The sequence below is a fragment of the Filicampus tigris genome, chromosome 3 (assembly GCF_054856515.1).
Source record: "Filicampus tigris isolate MCC_2025a chromosome 3, RoL_Ftig_1.0, whole genome shotgun sequence".
Lineage (NCBI taxonomy): Eukaryota > Metazoa > Chordata > Actinopteri > Syngnathiformes > Syngnathidae > Filicampus > Filicampus tigris.
In genome coordinates this window covers 9,977,108-9,994,386 of record NC_141219.1, presented here as the reverse complement: position 1 = coordinate 9,994,386, position 17,279 = coordinate 9,977,108, and the positions used below count along the sequence as shown (strand labels likewise).

The following is a 17,279-nucleotide window of genomic DNA, read 5'->3' as shown; positions in this document are numbered from 1 at the left end:
TTTGTCCAAGTTGAGTTGCCGTACCAAATTTATATAAATTTCGGTTGAGAGAGCAGGGGGTTACAACTTTCTGTTACTTTAACTAAACATGCTTCACTGAATAATTCTTCCTCAATTAGTACCAAACGCACTGAAGCCTGGACATAGTACGAATTAGTTGAAGCAAAACATCATTAATTACATTTCGTGCCAGGCCAAATTCGTCTGGGTACACGTTCACGCTGTTCGAGATATTTTAGCTTAGCTTGCTAGCTGCTAATAAAGGTCCGCGTTTGTTATCGACGTACCGCTAAGATCAAGGTGTTGTGATTATCGTGCGACAATGTGTGCAAAAAGTTTGAAAAAAGAATTTGTGGATGAAAATTGTAGAAATGAAGACAAGAAGGAGCGTCAACGACTGGACGCTGGTTTCAAGCAGCCTAGCGTTGTGTTACACAAATCAGGTTTGTACACGTCTTACTACATGTTTAGTAATTGCGATATTGGCCTAGAATGATTTCTTTGTTTCGGGCACTGTTTAGTCAAGTTTGTTTGTATTGTATAGCCCTTGATCAAAATTGCGTCTGAAATGGCTTCACATGATTAGCGACAACTAAATTACGAAAAATGAATAAATGAACTACAGGGTCGACCTCTGGTTGAGCTAATAAAAAAAAGTCAATGTAGTTTAAAAAAGTAGACAGATAAATGCCCATAATTAGTGCTGAATATACACAAAAAACGAGTAAAACATTCTTGCCAGCAAAATTACTACACACCACATGACAGGAGGTGAAACAGTTTTTAAGCTATTTTTAGTTTTAAAAGTCGAAAATAAAAAAAGACTTACCTGTGCCATCAGTGATTCAATTTGAGTTGCTAACGGATTTTTAAACCATCACATTTCTAGAACTCTTCTTTACTTCCTAAAAAATGTGAGTGGTAGTGCGTAGCAGTATCTCAGTCGACTGTTTCCAAGATCAACAAACCGATAATATACGTATAGCTGTAATGACGGAGGGACACACAACCTGCCTATCTGACAGTGTTGAAGAAGATCATGCCTGTTGTGCTTCATCTTTCACCAGCGTCAGCTGCTCAATAAGAATCACTGTATGCTTGTAGTCCAAGTTTGTCATCATCACATTTAGTGAAGCAAAGTTCCTGAATAACTTACTCACTACAAATCTCAAATCAGGTATTGCCTAAGTAGTTAAGGTATTCACAATATGTGCCCCCTACTTGTCAATACATGGCATTATGATTAACACTGCATTTGTGGAATATGAATTAAGCAAAACAACACCCATTTTGATCCATCTCAGAGCGTGGCCATTTTGCCACTTGCTGTTGACAGAAAATGACTGCACAGTTGCCCAGAGCTCAAGTAATGACCAATGACGGCTCACCTGTTTAGTGAGTTTGGTCATGTGACGTTTGCAAGTTGAGCCGTGATTGATCGTTACCTGAGCCCTGAGCAAATACGATGTCCTTTTCAGTCGACAGCAAGTGTAAACAACATTTCACAAGACTTGAATGCACAAAGCTTGACTTGACCAAGCCCATGTGTTTTTGTCTTCTCGTGTCCTGCAGATGTCAGCGAAGAAGCTATTCATTGTGAGCAGCAGGAGACAAAGCTGCCCCACATTAAGGAGGAAGAGAAGCACATCAAAGAGGAAGAGGAGGAGGAGGCTGATTTCGCCAAGTTTCCATTAATTGGTGTCGTGGTGAAGAGTGAAGATGAAGTCCAAGGTCAGTGGTTGTTGCTTCATCCCATTTGTGCCTTAGTTTGGATGCTGTTTGCAATCTGCCTCGAGTTGTTCCACTGAATCTTTAAATCTGACATTGCTTTTGAATTGTTCTTCAACAGAATTAAAAAAACAACAACTCATGAAACACGACTAGACAAAAATGATGGTACCCTAACTTAATACTTTTGAGGCAATTTATTTTTTTCTTTCATTAACATAAGTGCACCAACAATTTTGTCCATGTGCGTAAAAGCAGAGCTGGGCATTTTCGGAAAATTTCCGTTTATCACCTTCCACTTGCAGCCGGGGTACCATTCTGCCGTTGGTCTAACCGCCTTTTTGTCCGGTCGGAACAAATAGTAATCACCAATGGGCCGGTCCGCCCGTCATTTGAAATGGACTTCCATTTGCGTTTCCGTCTACAAACTTCAACCAATTTTTACCACCCACCCCCAACCCCGCTGAGCGATGTTTGAAACGACTCTGAAAGACTCGCCATGGCATGGAAGCCTCACTGCGGCCGGATTTACAGTAATGCGTCTCCTTTGAGGAACCCCTTTCCAACGGGAAACGGAAACCGCGCCGTGGCCATTGAAGCCTCACCACGAAAATAGACAACAGACGATGACATAGATGGAAGAAATGGGCTTCCGACTATGCTTAATCCGTTTATTTTTTAAAGTTTCCCGTCTATCGTTTATCGCCTACAAAATGGGCGTCCGTCATGGGCAGATAGACGGACCGGTCTGTCACATAGGCGGAATGCCCAGCTCTGTGACAGTGCTTAATCCGTTTATTTTTTAAAGTTTCCCGTCTATCGTTTATCGCCTACAAAATGGGCGTCCGTCATGGACAGATAGACGGACCGGTCTGTCACATAGGCGGAATGCCCAGCTCTGTGTGAATGTATGAACAATAATACACAATTTCAAACTCACAGCATGAGACTTTACCAAATCAAAAGTGCATGTCTTCCTCTGTCCTGCAGAGGTCAGTAAAAAGTATCTTCTTCCTGAGCAACAGGATCCACAATCGTCTTAGGGCTGTGCAATTAATCGAAATTCAATGATAATTACGATTATTACTCTCCGTGATCACAAAATTGGCATAATTGTTTATTAATATTAATAAAACATTTTTAGCCAATGCACTATGTTTGTTTACACACAAGGAAATAAGACTTGAATTTATACATTTGCACCTTTTTTTATTTTATAATAACTAATTTTATAAATTTTGTTTGGAGCTTATATAATTATAATTTTTCAAAGAACTGTATTTGTCTTTATATTTTTTACGTTCAAACATTTTCTTGTTTTGTACCAAAAAATAAATAATCATTTGAATAATCTTGATTTCAATTATTACCAAAATAATAGTGATTAATATTTAGTTCATAATCAGGCAGCCCTATCTCACATTATAGTGGAGGAGAAGGTATCCCCCCACATGAGAGAGGAAAAAGAGCCAGAGCCCCAACACAGTAAAGAGGATGTGCTAAAGACTCTACTCAATAAAAAAGAAGTGGAGCTGGCTGATATCACCAAGTTGCCATCGACTGGTTTCCCTCTGAAGAATGAAGATAGAGATAAAGGACAAAGTGATGAGAACAGAGGGGCAGAGCCTCCAAACTGCAGCTCAAATCAGCATATGACAACAGAATGCGATGGAGACCACTGTGGAGGATCCCAAGCAGGCGGCCTCTTAGCTCCACTATCAGACAATGACGACATAATGGCACACTTTTCCTACACTGATGATGATGATGATGATAATGATGATGATGATGATGATGATGATGAACACTCTAAAGGTAATATGGCATGTCAAACTGACAAAAAACACTGGGAATGTTCTCAGTGTGGGAAAAGTTTGGGTTCAAAATGGGGCTTGAAAGGGCACATGAGGTTACACACTGGAGAAAAACCGTTTTCCTGCTTACTTTGTGGTAAAACATTTGCTTTCAAGGAGCAATTGGGAAGACACACAACAAAACACACAGGAGAAAAACCTTTTGCCTGCTCAGTTTGTGGTAAAAAATTCCCCACAAAGACAGAATCAAAAACGCACACAAAGATACACACAGGGGAGCAACCTTTTTCCTGCTCAATTTGTGGCAAAAGATTCCCTACACGAGGAAATTTGAAAAGACACACAGGATCACACACTGGGCAGAAACCTTTTATCTGCACAGTTTGCTGTCAAGGATTCACTGCGAAAGCAAGTTTAATAAAGCACACAAGAATACACACTGGGGAGAAACCTTTTTCCTGCTCAGTTTGTGATCAAAGATTCTACACACAGGGAAATTTAAAAAGGCACACGAGAACACACACTGGGGAGAAACCTTTTGCTTGCTCAGTTTGTGATCAGAGATTCTCTACACAGGAAAATTTCAAAAGGCACACAAGAACACATACTGGAGAGAAACCTTTTGCCTGTTCAGTTTGTGGGAAAAGATTCTATGTAAAGGCACACTTAAAATCCCACACAACGATTCACACAGAAGAGAAACCTTTTGTCTGCTCAGTTTGTGGTAAAAGGTTCTCCAGAGCGGCAAATTTAAAAGCACACACAAGAACTCACACGGGGGAGAAAGCTTTTGCCTGCTCGGTGTGTGGCAAAAGAGTTTCTACAAAGGGATGTTTGAACAGACACATTAGAACACACACAGGAGAGAAACCTTTTCCCTGTGCAGTATGCGGGAAAAGATTCTCTGTTGAGAGATATTTAAAGAAGCATACAAATACCCATAGTGGAGAGAAACTTTTTACTGGTTCATTGTGCAACTTTCATTCAGGACTTGATGAGCTTTGTCTTCAGCAGCAGAGGCCCCTCCAACACTAGAGAGCAGCCAATGTCTGCTCTAAGGCCTGTGCAGGTAATTCTCACTGGTTGTGGCTCACCTTAATCGGTGGCATTTGAGACTCAACCTCTTTAAGAGCACACCTGTGAAGTGAGGGACACACCCTCACTCTCATCTTCCAATCAGTCGGTCACACATTTCTTAGATGTCCGTAGGCTATGTGCTTTTTCTATCAATCAGGGGTTAATGGCAATTTCCGTTTCTTTTTTTCCCCTCTTGTTTCTGTTTGCAAGGAAGGTCGGCAATTGTATTTTTGTTTCATTGTAATACTTAGGTTAAATTGGATTATTTTCCCAGCAAGGAATGTTTTGTTTGTTGTTTTAGCCTCGGTTCACCCTGAAGTCCTTTTGCTAAGTTATGGATTGATGGTAAAACTTACAGTAAATAAATAATTTCAGTACAAGTACAAGTGTCTCTGTGGCTGCTTTGGGACTTGAGGGGGTTGTGGAGCCAGCTTTCATTTAATTTCCTAAACACCACTAGATGAGACAGAACAATATAAATTATTTGGAAGCTGTGTGACATTTTTTTCAATTTGCCACTCTACAGTATTGAGTTATATTGGCTTAGCTTATAGTAGTGAAGGCAAAATTTAATTAGGGCCTACAGCAGGTGTGGACAATTAATTTTGAAAAGGGGCCACATGAAAAACTGGAACTATTGTGACTGCGCATATGGACCCCCGGCGCACTTTTCCCAGGTCTGGTCAACAGTATGACTACTAGTTGTGGATTTAAGTCCAGTAAATATTAAATTTGAAGAAAAGTTAAAAAAAAATTTTTTTTAAAGACAGTTCACTCATCTTTCCTGTTCCTCCAAAGGAGAAGCTCATTTCAAAATAATATGGAAAATGATTTATCTGGGCAATGACTTACTACATCCAAGGTTTAATTTTGATTTAGTGAACATTTGACTTTTTGCAATTCAGATATTGAAACAGACTACTGATTCGGAAAGTGTGGTTGGCAGGCTCTCTTGTGTGATAGAATAACTGAATGAAATACAAATAACGTTTTCAAAATGTAAACCATCTTATGTAGTCAAACATGTCAACACGGAATGAAGCTTGATTGCTGCATTTTGCCTGTTTATTTTTTCCTACTCCAGTTAAATACTTTTTTACTCTTCATGTACATGACAGTTTTACTTTTAAATTAAATTATTCGAGATTATCTGCTAAAGTAGACTATAAATAATATTAGCAAACGTTAGCTTGTCATGTTAGGAGGTGAATGAAAAATAACAGTATAGCGTCACGGGTAAATTGCGTTATTCTGAAAACGTGCATCTTCAAATATTATATTTTACTATTAAAGAGACGACCAAACTGGAATTTTTGACGTGGACCTTTTCATTGAAAAGTAAAAGCTTCCTAGAGATACTTCCGCTCATCTAGGGACCCGTGAACGTCGGGGTAGCCACAACCCGCTCATGTGGCAATGAGGGATGGCACGTAATTTGGCCACTTTGAGTTGCCGTATAGTGTAGTTGCAACTCTACTTTTTCTTAGCATAGCCAAACCAGACGTGCTATTGAACAATTCTTTTTGAATTAGTACCGAACGTACCGAAGCCTTGACATGCTACGAATTTGTTGAAATAGATTACATCATTACTTAAATATTTGTGCCAGGCTAAATCCGTCTCCGTGCACGTCGAAGCTGTTCGAGATAGCGTAGCTTGCTAGCTGCTAACAAAGCCGCATTTGTTTTCGACGTACCGCTAAGCAGAGATCAAAGTGTTGCGATTACCGTGTGACAATGTGTGCAAAAAGTTCGAAAAAAGAATTCGAGTATGAATTTTGTCGAACTAAAGAGAAGAAGGAGCGACAACAACTGGGCGCTGGTTTCAAGCAGCCTCGAATTGTGTTACACAGAGCAGGTTTGTACACGCCTCATTACTTGTTAGTCACTGCTTTCTTTTCGTATAATTATCCCTTTGTTTAATTCTTAAAAGAACTCCCTGTAGTTAAGTAGAACGTCTGGGCACTTTCAAGTCAAATTTGTTTGATTTTGCCTTTAATCACCATGAGTCTTAAGTGACTCCACAACCCCGCATTTAACAAAGATTAGCGACATCAATAATGTTATTGGTAGTAACGCTCCTCTTCATGTTTTCCCAAAAAACTTAATAACTAGAGTGTCGAACTCTGGTTTAATTGCAATAGTAAAATAGAAGTTGACAACAGATACTTAAATGCCCAATGGCATTGCAGAGCAGTGACCGAACCACTCCAAACAGAATAAAAGTAAAACGTAATTCTTGCCAACATGTTAATGCCGCATTCAAGGAAGGTGGGAGGTCGGATTTTTTTCCACTCGGATTGTTCCAGTTCCAACCCCCAAAGCGCTCAAGGCGAATGTAAAGGATTCTGATTAATTGTTTGTTGTTCTGGTTCACCACAACACGTTTTGACCTCGAGCAAACCTTCATCAACCCCTGATCCAATACCTCTGCAATGCAGTGCAATTAAGAAGAAAACACAGACCACATTTAAATTCTTAATTATCTTTTTTTTTTGATTAAGGTATTCCAGGGTTATACTTTTTTATGCTGCTGTAAATCAGCAGCCAAATCAAGCAAATAACTAAAATATTATATTCCTGACTAAGAAAATTTTAAAATCAAATCTTTTTCATTAGATACTGATCAGCTGAATATCGTTTGATCGCCCCGATTTCAGATCATGTGATTGGATCGGAACATCTATCCATTATCGATACCGCTTAGACTCACAAGGGTCACAGGGCATGCTGGAGCCTATCCTAGCTGTCTTTGGGGAGTAGGCAGGGGACACCCTGAATTGGTTGCCAGCCAATTGTAGGGCTGGATCAGAACAGCCCTACTTTTTGTCAAATGTCAAAACTGTATGACTTAACAGTTCGTGTATTATTAAAATTATCTTTTGAAAAATCATCCCTCTCTGGTCCAATCTTATGCCTCCAATTTTATTAAAATCGTTATTTTAAAACAGACTCGGGGCAAGGAGAACGACGTAGTTGGACACTCAAATTATTTGCCATTCCTAAAAATTATGATTTTGTGCTTCCGGTAACTGAACTGCTCAAGAGCCTTTGACAAGATCATAAATGTGCTTCTGGAGCCTTATGTTTATACAGTATATAAACTGCAATCCGCAACATCAAAGTCACAATATGAGACTTGTCAGTGCCAAAATTGACTTTGCCAAGCATGTGTGTTTATCTTCTTGTCTCATGCAGACATCAATGAAGGATGTCTTTATCCTGAGCAGCAGAAGCCAGAGACCTTTCACACTGAAGAAGACAAGGAAACAGAAACCCACCCCATTAAAGATGAAAATCAGGAGGCTAATATCATCAAGTTGCCATTGACTCTTGTCATTGTGAAGAGTGAAGATGATGAAGAGCAAGGTCAGAAGTCAAAGCTTCATCACAGCCAAAGAAAGGAGAAAAGAGGGGCGGAGGCTCCTAGCTGCAGCTCAAGTCAACATATGACAACAGAAGGTGATGGAGACCGCTGTGGAGGATCACAAGCAGGCAGCCTTTTAGCTCCACTATCGGATAATGATGACATTACATCACACTCTCCTGACACTGATGATGATGATGATGATGATGATGATGATGATGATGATGAACACTCAAAAGGTGATAAGACATGTCACACGCAAAAGAAACCCTGGAAATGTTCTCAATGTGGGAAAGCCTTTGATGCCAAATATAATTTGAAAGTACACATGAGAACACACACTGGTGAAAAACCGTTTGCCTGCTCAATATGTGGTAAAAGCTTCTCTGTGAAGGGATATTTAAGAACACACACAAGAACGCACACTGGAGAGAAACCGTACGCCTGTTCAGCTTGTGGGAAAAGTTTTCCCAGACTGGGACAGTTAAAAACACACACAAGAACACACACTGGGGAGAAACCTTTTACTTGCTCAGTTTGTGGAAAAAGCTTTTATATAAATGGAAGTTTAATAAGGCACAAAAGAATACACACAGGTGAAAAACCTTTTGCCTGTTCAGTATGTGGTAAAAGATTCTTACTAAAGACACATTTAAGAACACACACAAGAACTCACACTGAGGAGAAACCTTTTGTTTGTTCAGTTTGTGGTAAAAGATTCTCCAGAAACGGAAATTTAAGAACACACACAAGAACTCACACTGGGGAAAAAGCCTTTGCCTGCTCAGTATGTGGTAAAAGATTCGCTGAGAAGGGATGTCTGACGAGACACACAAGAACACACACTGGAGAGAAACCATTTCCTTGCTCAGTTTGTGGTAAAAAATTCTCTGTAAAGGGACGTTTGATTAGGCATACAAGAACACACACTGGAGAGAAACCCTTTTCCTGCTTAATTTGTGGTAAAAGGTTCATTCAGAAGGTACAATTGGGAATACACATAAGAACCCACACTGGGGAGTAACTCTCCCTACATTAAAAAAGCGGAGAAGTCAGAAAGCAAAATTAAAGAAGAGGTGGTGATATCACCAAGTTGCCATGGACTGGTGTCATTGTGAAAAGTGAAGATGATGATGAACACTCTGAAGGTGATATGTCACACTGACAAGACAGGGAATGTTCTCAATGGGACAAAACGTTTGTTGCCAAGACAGATCGGGATTCTCCACGTGTATGGTAAAAGATGAGCTCAGAAGAGACGATGCATTTCAGTCAGTTCCACTAGATTGTGTCAAATTGATTTTGTTGTCAGTTGTACATTGTTGTTACTATTGTTGTTTTATTTCTTTGTATTTTGATTTGATTAATTAGGGGTTTTTTTCTTACCTTACTAATAATTGTCCAATATTATTATTCTGTAGTTTATATATGTATGACGTATGTTTCCCTTGGAGGATCTCCATCCTGGAGTTTAAGGATGCAACAAAATCTAAGTCACAATCTAACAGGACAGACAGGCCAGTACGTGTGAAAAAAATATCTCGTAAGTGTTAGGTTAAGAAAAGAGTTTTGATAAAAACTGCGGCTGTACATGAAGCTTCAAATAAATTGTAAAAAAAAAAAAAAGAAGATTTTTTTGTGGAATGCTGTACAAGTTTCTATGTGGTCCTAAATAAAAGTCTTGAAACTGACTGTTGTTTTCTTGAGGTGTTTATTTTAGAGTGTAATCAAACAGTTCTTTGACCTCAGTGACTTAGCCACAGAAATTAACAGCACATTACTGCATTGAGGCACTTTTGTCTCAACATTACATGGTACTTGCCTTGGAGTTTGCATACATTCATCAGGGGCGCCAGTGACTTTTAATGTTGGTCTTTTAATGTGTCTTTGAATGACCTGACTCTACTAAGCACACTCAAAGAAGACATCTTCATTGGTATCTTCATTGGTCAAGAAGATATGGTTCAAGAACAGAAAACATTATGAGGAAGCAACAACACAAACTTGCAAATGTTTTGGGAATCGATACATACATAAATGTAACATAATAGTGGTGGTGCACGCAAAACACAGAAGCTGCACTTGATTTGATGTTTTTATCCGAAGCATTCGTTGGTGTTAGCTATTGGAATGCTTATAAAAACAACACGTGATCATTGCCAAAATTCACAAGAATGTCTATTTTTGGCATGATCTCTGGACTAACCTTTTTTTTTTTGTAATCTCGTGTAAATGTTGATTATTTTTCATGTGTCTGACTCGTTTGAGTAACGATTTGTTTTAAAATAAGAAATCTTTCAGTAATGAGATTCCGATTCCACAATAGAGAATAACAGACAGCACATTGATGGAAACTGGTGCATGCTTATTATTTTAGTACTGTACACTTCCGGGACTACGCTGCAGGACTGCGCAATGGTGTTGTTTGTCCAAGTGAAGTTGCCGTACACTTTCCGTTGCTGCTCTATTTAAGCTTACAGTTCATCTAACCAAGCGCGCTTTTAGAAACAATTCCCAATGAATTAATACTGAATGCACCGAAGCCTCGACATAGTATGTCCAATCTCCACTTTATTAGCGTAAAAAAAAAAGCTAAACTCGTATCGGTGCACATTGAAGCTGCTCATGCTAGCTTAGTTTTTGCTCGCGAGATGCTAATAACAAAGACTAAAACACCGTTAAGCAGAGATCAATCGTGGGTGTAAAGCTGATTTTATCGTGTAAAAATTTGTGCAAGAAAGACAGCACAGTACGAGGACCTTTGTGGAACGAAAGAGATGAACGAAAGACAACGTCAACTACTGGACGTCTTACATAGAACAGGTTTGTGCACTTCCTACTCCAACATTCCTGTTTTTATTCCTGTATTATTCATCCTAGTTTGCAGTTTGGTAAATGAATACTGCTGACTTTCTTCCAGACGGTGCGGACGTAAGGAGACATACATTACATTTATCATTTTATTTATATTATACAGTGGCGGCACTAGGTTGTATGGCGCCTCACCTTTTTAGAGGCTGATTTAAAAGTAAGAGAGAGAGAGAGAGAGGGAGAGGGAGAGGGAGAGGGAGAGGAAGCGAGATTACAAGGCACTATGCTAATACTGTAGACGTTAGATGAAAGGTTATCCTCCGTCCACGACCTGGGTACCCTTCCGTCCTCGTCCCTCCGACCTTATTCATAAAAGTGATCATCCTCCGTCTACGTCCGCCCTCGTCCTTTTAAAGTGCTTCCGTCCTTGCATTCCGTCCGTCTTCCCCCCCTGCCGCCCAAAAATAAATAGATACATTTAAAAAAATAAATAAACACCCATAAACATTATTTAAAGATCATTAGCTGGCTAATGGGCGGCACGGTGGTCGACTGGTTAGCATGTCCTCCTCACAGTTCAGAGGTTGTGGGTTTGAATCTGGCCCCGGTCTGCCTGTGTGGAGTTTGAATGTTCTCTTCTCCCCGTGCCTGCGTGGGTTTTCTCCTGATACTCCGGTTTCCTCCCACATTCCAAAACCATGCATGATAGGTTGATTGATCATTCTAAATCGCCCCTATCAATTGCCCCTAGGTGTGATTGTGAGTGCGGTTGTTTGTTTGTCTCTGTGTTGACTAGCAACCAGTTCAGGGTGTCCCCCGTCTACTGCCCAATGACTGCTGGCATAGGTTCCAGCTTGCCCACGACCCTTGTGAGGATGAGCGGTATAGATAATGGATGGATGGATAGCTGGCTAATTTCTTATGCGCATCAATTTACCGGCTGGGAGTATCACGAGTGGATTGTACTGTTTACAACTAAAACCAAGATAGCATTTAGCTGCTACATAAGACCATCATGATGTGATGAAGAAGATGATGATGATGCCGACTAGAACAAGCCAGGGGACATCAGGAGAATATTTCGCCTCCACACTGACTCTCTTGTCTGCTGGAGGTTCAGATAACGACCAATCATGGATCAGCTTCAGAAAACAGGTGAGCTGTGATTGGTCGTTACCTGAGCCCTGAGACACTGTGATGTCATTTTCAGTTGACAGAAGTGACAAAATGGCCACCCTCGCAGATGGCTCAGAACGGGTGGATTAAATATTATTCCACAAAGCAGTTTTTATTTGCTTGTACTATAATGAATTACACACCAATATTTTGGGGCATCCTGTGAATTGCTGATTTTTCTCATTCTAATGACTGAACTATTAAAGTGACTTTGACAGGAACATAACCTCTTGATTATACATATTCCTGACAACCATTGCTAAAAACATGTTGAAACAATAGTGCACAACAAATACACAACGGCAAAGACTTGAGGTTACCAAAAGGTGTGTTTTTGTCTTCTTGTGTCCTGCAGACTGTCAAGAAGGATATATTCATCCTGAGCAGCAGGAGCCAGAGATCCTCCACATTAAAGAGGAAAAGCCAGAGCCATCACACATTAAAGGGGAAGGTGATTTGGATCCCTCTCACACTACAGGGGTGGAGGATTTAGAGCCATCTCACATTAAAGATGAAGAGGATTTAGAACCCTTTCACACTGAAGAGGAAGAAGATCCAGAGACACCCTGCCTCTCGCCCAAAGTAAGCTGTGATAGGCTCCACCTCACCCATGACCGAAGTGAGGAGGGAGTGGAAGAGCCTACAAGCAGCAGCTCAAGTCAAACCATGACAGATGAAGGTGATGGAAACTGTGGAGGATCACAAGCAGATAGCCTCTTAGCTCCACTTTCAGGTAGTGACGACATAATGTCACACTTTCCTGACACTGATGTTGATGATGATGATGATGATGATGATGATGATGATGATGAACACTCCAAAGTAGATATGACATGCTACACGGATGACACACACTGGAAATGTACTCTTTGTCACAAAACCTTTTTCAACAAGTCATTGTTGAAAAGACACAGGAGAACACACACTAGAGAGAACCTTTTTCCCTGCTCAATTTTTGGTAAAAGTTTCGCTGTAAAGGGAAATTTGATAAGACACATAGGAATACACACTGGAGATAAACTTTTCACTTGCTCAGTCTGCTTCTTATGTTTTAAAAACCTTTATAATTGACTAACTAACACAAGAACCCACACTGAAGAGAGACCTTTTGCCTGTTCAGTTTGTGGTGAAGGATGCACTCAAAAGTCACATTTGAAGAAACACACAAGTACACACATGGGAGAGAAGCCTTTTGCCTGTTCACTCTAGAACTTAAGTTAAAGTGGACATTTAGGATTGGTTGAGCACATAAGAAAACACATTGATGACAAACAATTTTCTTGCTCATTTTACAGAAAAAGAAAAAGTCCAACAGGACCCAGAGTCTGCTCACTTTAAAGAGGAAGAGGAGGACGAAGAACCCCTGTGCATTGAAGTGGAAGAAGCGGAGGAGGACATCAACAAGTTGCCATTGACCATTGTCCTGTTGAAAAGTGAAGACGAGCAGGACCAAGAGCAGAAATCACAGCTTCATCAAAGTCAAAGTGTGGATAACAGAGGGGTGGAGCTTTCAAGCAGCAGCTCAAGTCAACACATGAGACCAGAAAGTGATGGAGACCACTGTGGAGGATCACGAGCAGAGAGCCTCTTAGCTCCACTATCAGATAGTGACGACATAACGTCACACTCTTCTGACACAGATGATGATGAACACGCCAAAGGTGATATGACACGTCACCCTGACGACAAACGCTGGGAATGTTCTGAATGTGACAAAACGTTTTTTAACAAGTCATCATTGAAAAGACACATAAGAACACACACAGGCGAGAAACCTTTTGCCTGTTCATTTTGTGGTAAAAGATTCACTCAGAACGGTCATTTAAGAAAACACAAAAGAACACACACTGGAGAAAAACCATTTTCCTGCTCAGTGTGTGGTCTTAAAGTAAATCAAAAGTGTACTTTATCAATTCACATGAGAACACACACTGGAGAAAAACCTTTTGCTTGTTCAGTTTGTGGCAAAAGATTCTCTCTGAAGTCAGGTTTAGTGAAGCACACAAGAACACACACTGGGGAGAAACCTTTTGCCTGTTCAGTTTGTGGTAAATCATTCACGGTGAAAATAGATTTAAAAAGGCACACAAGAACACACACTGGAGAAAAACCTTTTTCTTGCTCAGTTTGTGGTCAAAGATTCACTCGGAAGGCACATTTAGGAAAACACACAAGAACACAAACTAGAGAGAAACCTTGCTCCTGCTTAGTGTGCGGTCTTAGAGTCGATCAAAAGTGCAGTTTAACAACTCACATGAAAACACACACTGATGAGAAGCCTTTTGCCTGTTCAGTTTGTGGTAAACACTTCTCTCTAAAGGGAAGCTTAGTAAGGCACACAAGAACACACACTGCAGAGAAAGCTTTCAGCTGACTGGACTGACTGAAGCTCCAGGGTGGAGCAGCAGGAGCTCCAGGGTGGAGCAGCAGGAGCCAGAGCCCAGCTACATTAGCTACTTGATATAGTAACAGAAGTTTATTACACAATTTTTTAATTTCTATGACAGCCTTAAATTTACTCATGTTTCACTTTTCTCCACAACAAAGGAGGCCGTCACTGTTGTTTTAACTTTTGGTTTAACATTAAATAGTTAATTCATTTACATGTTCTTATCACCCTTTAATATGAAATGTATTTTCAACTTAAAGTTAGATTTAATTTTAAACTGCAACTACCACCATTATAAATTTAGAAATATACAGCAACTAAGGCGGGACTCAAGAGTTAATTAAATCCAGGTGACGCACAGTGCGTAAAAGCCTTGGCAAATTGGCGCCCCCTCCAGCAATAGCGCCTTAAGCATTTTGCACACGTGATCCCCAATAATGGCATTAGTAGTATATTTTTAATTTGCAGACACAGGTACATACAATCAACGCAAGTAAAACAAACAGGGAGAAATGCATTAGTGTGTTTCTTTATTTAATAATTAAGAGTTTTGACAGTCTTGTAATATTGTTTCCATTGTTAAACCCACTCGTTTTATATTATTTTTTCATTAGGTAAAATGAAAAGTACTCACTTTAGTCAATAGATGGCAGTACAACACCACAGTTCAGCATGGGTTACGTGACACTGTGGTTTACAGTAGAGTGCATGCGCAGTCATTTTCTCATCGTAGATTACAACTGAACTGGCCAAACAAGAGACGACAATATCACTGTCTTTGGTTGTGTTCACTATAGGGAAATTACCTCAGCAAGAATTGTGTATATTAGTTCTGGTGGTTAGAGTTGAGCAACAGTGTATCTGTTTTTATTTCACATTTTGTTATTTTTATTTTTGCAGAAGGATGTATTCGTTTTTATTCTTTCAGTTATACTGTACATTATTTTGTTAAAACAGCAATGTTGAAATTGATTGACTGGCATGTCATTTCTCAGATTAAACAAGTACAGAAATGTTCATATAACTCATGTTTGAACTGCCATAAAAACCATTCCCTCAATAGGTAGAAAATAGTTCCAGTGGATTCTTCTTCCTGGTGGCCCATACTATCATCATGTGAAGGTTTGGACTGATTTCACTGTACAGATTTTTCAAAAATTGGAGGCAAAGTCAGCACAAAATAGAGTATACACACCCTGGCGCCCCCTGAGGTGACGGAAGTCGGCCCACCTCCGCCCCCGGCGGAATTGGCCACTTCCGTCAGCCCTGGGGGCGGAAACCAGGTGGTCCGCCCCCGGAAAGATGGGCAGTTCTGCCATCCCCATGGGGCGGAAGTCTGGACGGTCCACCCCCTGGGAGGTTGGGCGCCTCTGTCACCCCTGGGGGCGGAAATCGGGCCGCTCCGTCACATGGGGGGTTGGGCACTTCCGTCCTCCCTTGGGGGCGGAAGCCGGGCCAAGTGCGCCGACTTCCGTCCCCTGGTGATCTTACGGTAAATGCTTTCCCGCATGTCACAACTGTGCACAAAATACAGTACAGAAATCATAATTTCCCTCACGTTTGAACTGCGATAAAAATCATTCCCTTAATAAGTAGAAAATCATTCCAGTGGTTTCTTGTTCTTGGAGAAGAATATTATCATTATGTGAAGTTTGGGCTTATATTACTATAGAATCTTTTCAGAAATTAGAGGCAAAAATCTGGACAAAATACAATACATACACTACTGAAATCATTTCCCTCACGTTTTAACTGCCATAAAAAAAACATTCCTCCAATAAGTCGAAAATCATTCCTGTGGATTCTTGTTCCTGAAGAGGAATACTATCATCATGCGAGGTTTGGAGAGATTTTACTGTACATGCGGGAAAGCATTTACCGTAAGGATTAGAATACGCGCACACTCAACAAATTAGGATAATTTGACCATGGAAAAAACAAATCGTGACAGTTTGACCTCAGTCCAGATTACCCCTAGGTCTGGTGCTGGTAACACTCGCAATGCCGATCAAGCAGATCTTGTTGGGCACCACACTCCAGATGGTTTTCTTTAAGAAGAAAGAAAAAAAAACGATTCAGTGTTGAGAAACAGCACTCACACCCAGCACTACTCACAGGAAAAACATACAATGTTCTGTAATCTGAAAGAATAATTAAAATGTCAGACTTAAATGTGTTACATTAAAACAACGGCCCAGTCCAAAGCGGCCCGCGGCCCGGTACTCTGCTTTCTGGGGCATATAGGCTTGTTTGGTTTGAGTGGTAAAGTGACTTCCATAAGGGCCCATCGAGAATGCTCCGGCCCCTCTGTGCTGATACCTACGCTCCGTCACTGCTGTGAAACCATCCATCCATTATCGATACCGCTTATCCTCACAAGGGTCGCGGGGCATGCTGGAGCCTATCCCAGCTGTCCTCGGGCAGTCGGCGGGAGACACCCTGAAGTGGTTGCCAGCCAATCGCAGGGCACACAGAGACAAACATCCGCACTCACAATCACACTTAGGGGCAATTTAGAGAGTCCAATCAACTTACCATGCATGTTTTTGGAATGTGGGAGGAAACCGGAGTACCCGGAGAAAACCCACGCAGGCACTGGGAGAACATGCAAACTCCACACAGGGAGGCCGGGGCCGCGATCAAACCCACAACCTCTGAACTGTGAGGCGGACGTGCTAACCAGTCGACCACCGTGCCGCCCCTAGGCTCCTACAAAGACATGATATTATACTGCATTGTAATGATCTATTTAAGACTTATCTATAGAACAGAATATGGCAACTTTGATGCTTGAAAAATGTTAGACACGTGTCTTGACAGCCACAAAAGGAGCTTTGTCAGCACCTCCCTAACTATTCATTCATTCATTCATTTATTTATTCATGTATTTATTCATTCGTTTATTTATTTAATGTAAG

At 40.7% G+C, this 17,279-nt stretch overlaps 2 protein-coding genes, 1 long non-coding RNA gene and 1 pseudogene across 7 annotated transcripts; 3 read left to right on the top strand and 1 right to left on the bottom strand.

The window, feature by feature from the left end:
- Positions 1-44: 44 nt before the first annotated feature.
- LOC147149832 (uncharacterized) lies at positions 45-4,999 on the top strand. Of its 4 annotated transcripts, none has more exons than XM_086025980.1 (3): positions 45-443; positions 1,573-1,731; positions 3,157-4,999. In XM_086025980.1, the coding sequence occupies exons 1-3, from the start codon at positions 323-325 to the stop codon at positions 4,575-4,577; spliced, it is 1,701 nt and encodes a 566-aa protein (XP_085882106.1). In that variant the 5' UTR covers positions 45-322; the 3' UTR covers positions 4,578-4,999. The 4 variants fall into 4 exon arrangements, with proteins under 4 accessions (XP_085882106.1, XP_085882108.1, XP_085882109.1 ...); XM_086025982.1 differs by having other exon boundaries at positions 3,135-3,370; XM_086025983.1 differs by having other exon boundaries at positions 1,850-3,180.
- Positions 5,000-6,023: 1,024 nt separating this feature from the next.
- LOC147149831 (uncharacterized) lies at positions 6,024-9,073 on the top strand (annotated as a pseudogene). Its single transcript, XR_015086207.1, has 2 exons — positions 6,024-6,476; positions 7,817-9,073. The product of XR_015086207.1 is annotated as an uncharacterized LOC147149831 (transcript).
- Positions 9,074-10,396: 1,323 nt separating this feature from the next.
- On the top strand, positions 10,397-15,383 carry LOC147149830 (uncharacterized). The gene is made up of 3 exons (XM_086025991.1): positions 10,397-10,808; positions 12,328-12,705; positions 13,268-15,383. Exons 1-3 carry the CDS (start codon positions 10,763-10,765, stop codon positions 14,344-14,346), a joined length of 1,503 nt encoding a protein of 500 aa, XP_085882117.1. The 5' UTR covers positions 10,397-10,762; the 3' UTR covers positions 14,347-15,383.
- Positions 14,875-17,109, bottom strand: LOC147149829 (uncharacterized). Its single transcript, XR_015086211.1, has 2 exons — positions 16,897-17,109; positions 14,875-16,800 (listed from the first exon to the last, which is right to left on the bottom strand). It is a non-coding gene; the product is annotated as an uncharacterized LOC147149829 (long non-coding RNA).
- Between the last annotated feature and the right edge of the window lie 170 nt (positions 17,110-17,279).

Coding starts and splice junctions, on each gene's coding strand:
- LOC147149830 (XM_086025991.1), top strand. CDS start 10,763: ATGAACGAAAGACAACGTCAACTACTGGACGTCTTACATAGAACAG. Junction 10,809..12,327: donor GGACGTCTTACATAGAACAG/GTTTGTGCACTT, acceptor TGTGTCCTGCAG/ACTGTCAAGAAGGATATATT. Junction 12,706..13,267: donor CCTCTTAGCTCCACTTTCAG/GTAGTGACGACA, acceptor CTCATTTTACAG/AAAAAGAAAAAGTCCAACAG.
- LOC147149832 (XM_086025980.1), top strand. CDS start 323: ATGTGTGCAAAAAGTTTGAAAAAAGAATTTGTGGATGAAAATTGTAGA. Junction 444..1,572: donor CGTTGTGTTACACAAATCAG/GTTTGTACACGT, acceptor CGTGTCCTGCAG/ATGTCAGCGAAGAAGCTATT. Junction 1,732..3,156: donor GAGTGAAGATGAAGTCCAAG/GTCAGTGGTTGT, acceptor CTCACATTATAG/TGGAGGAGAAGGTATCCCCC.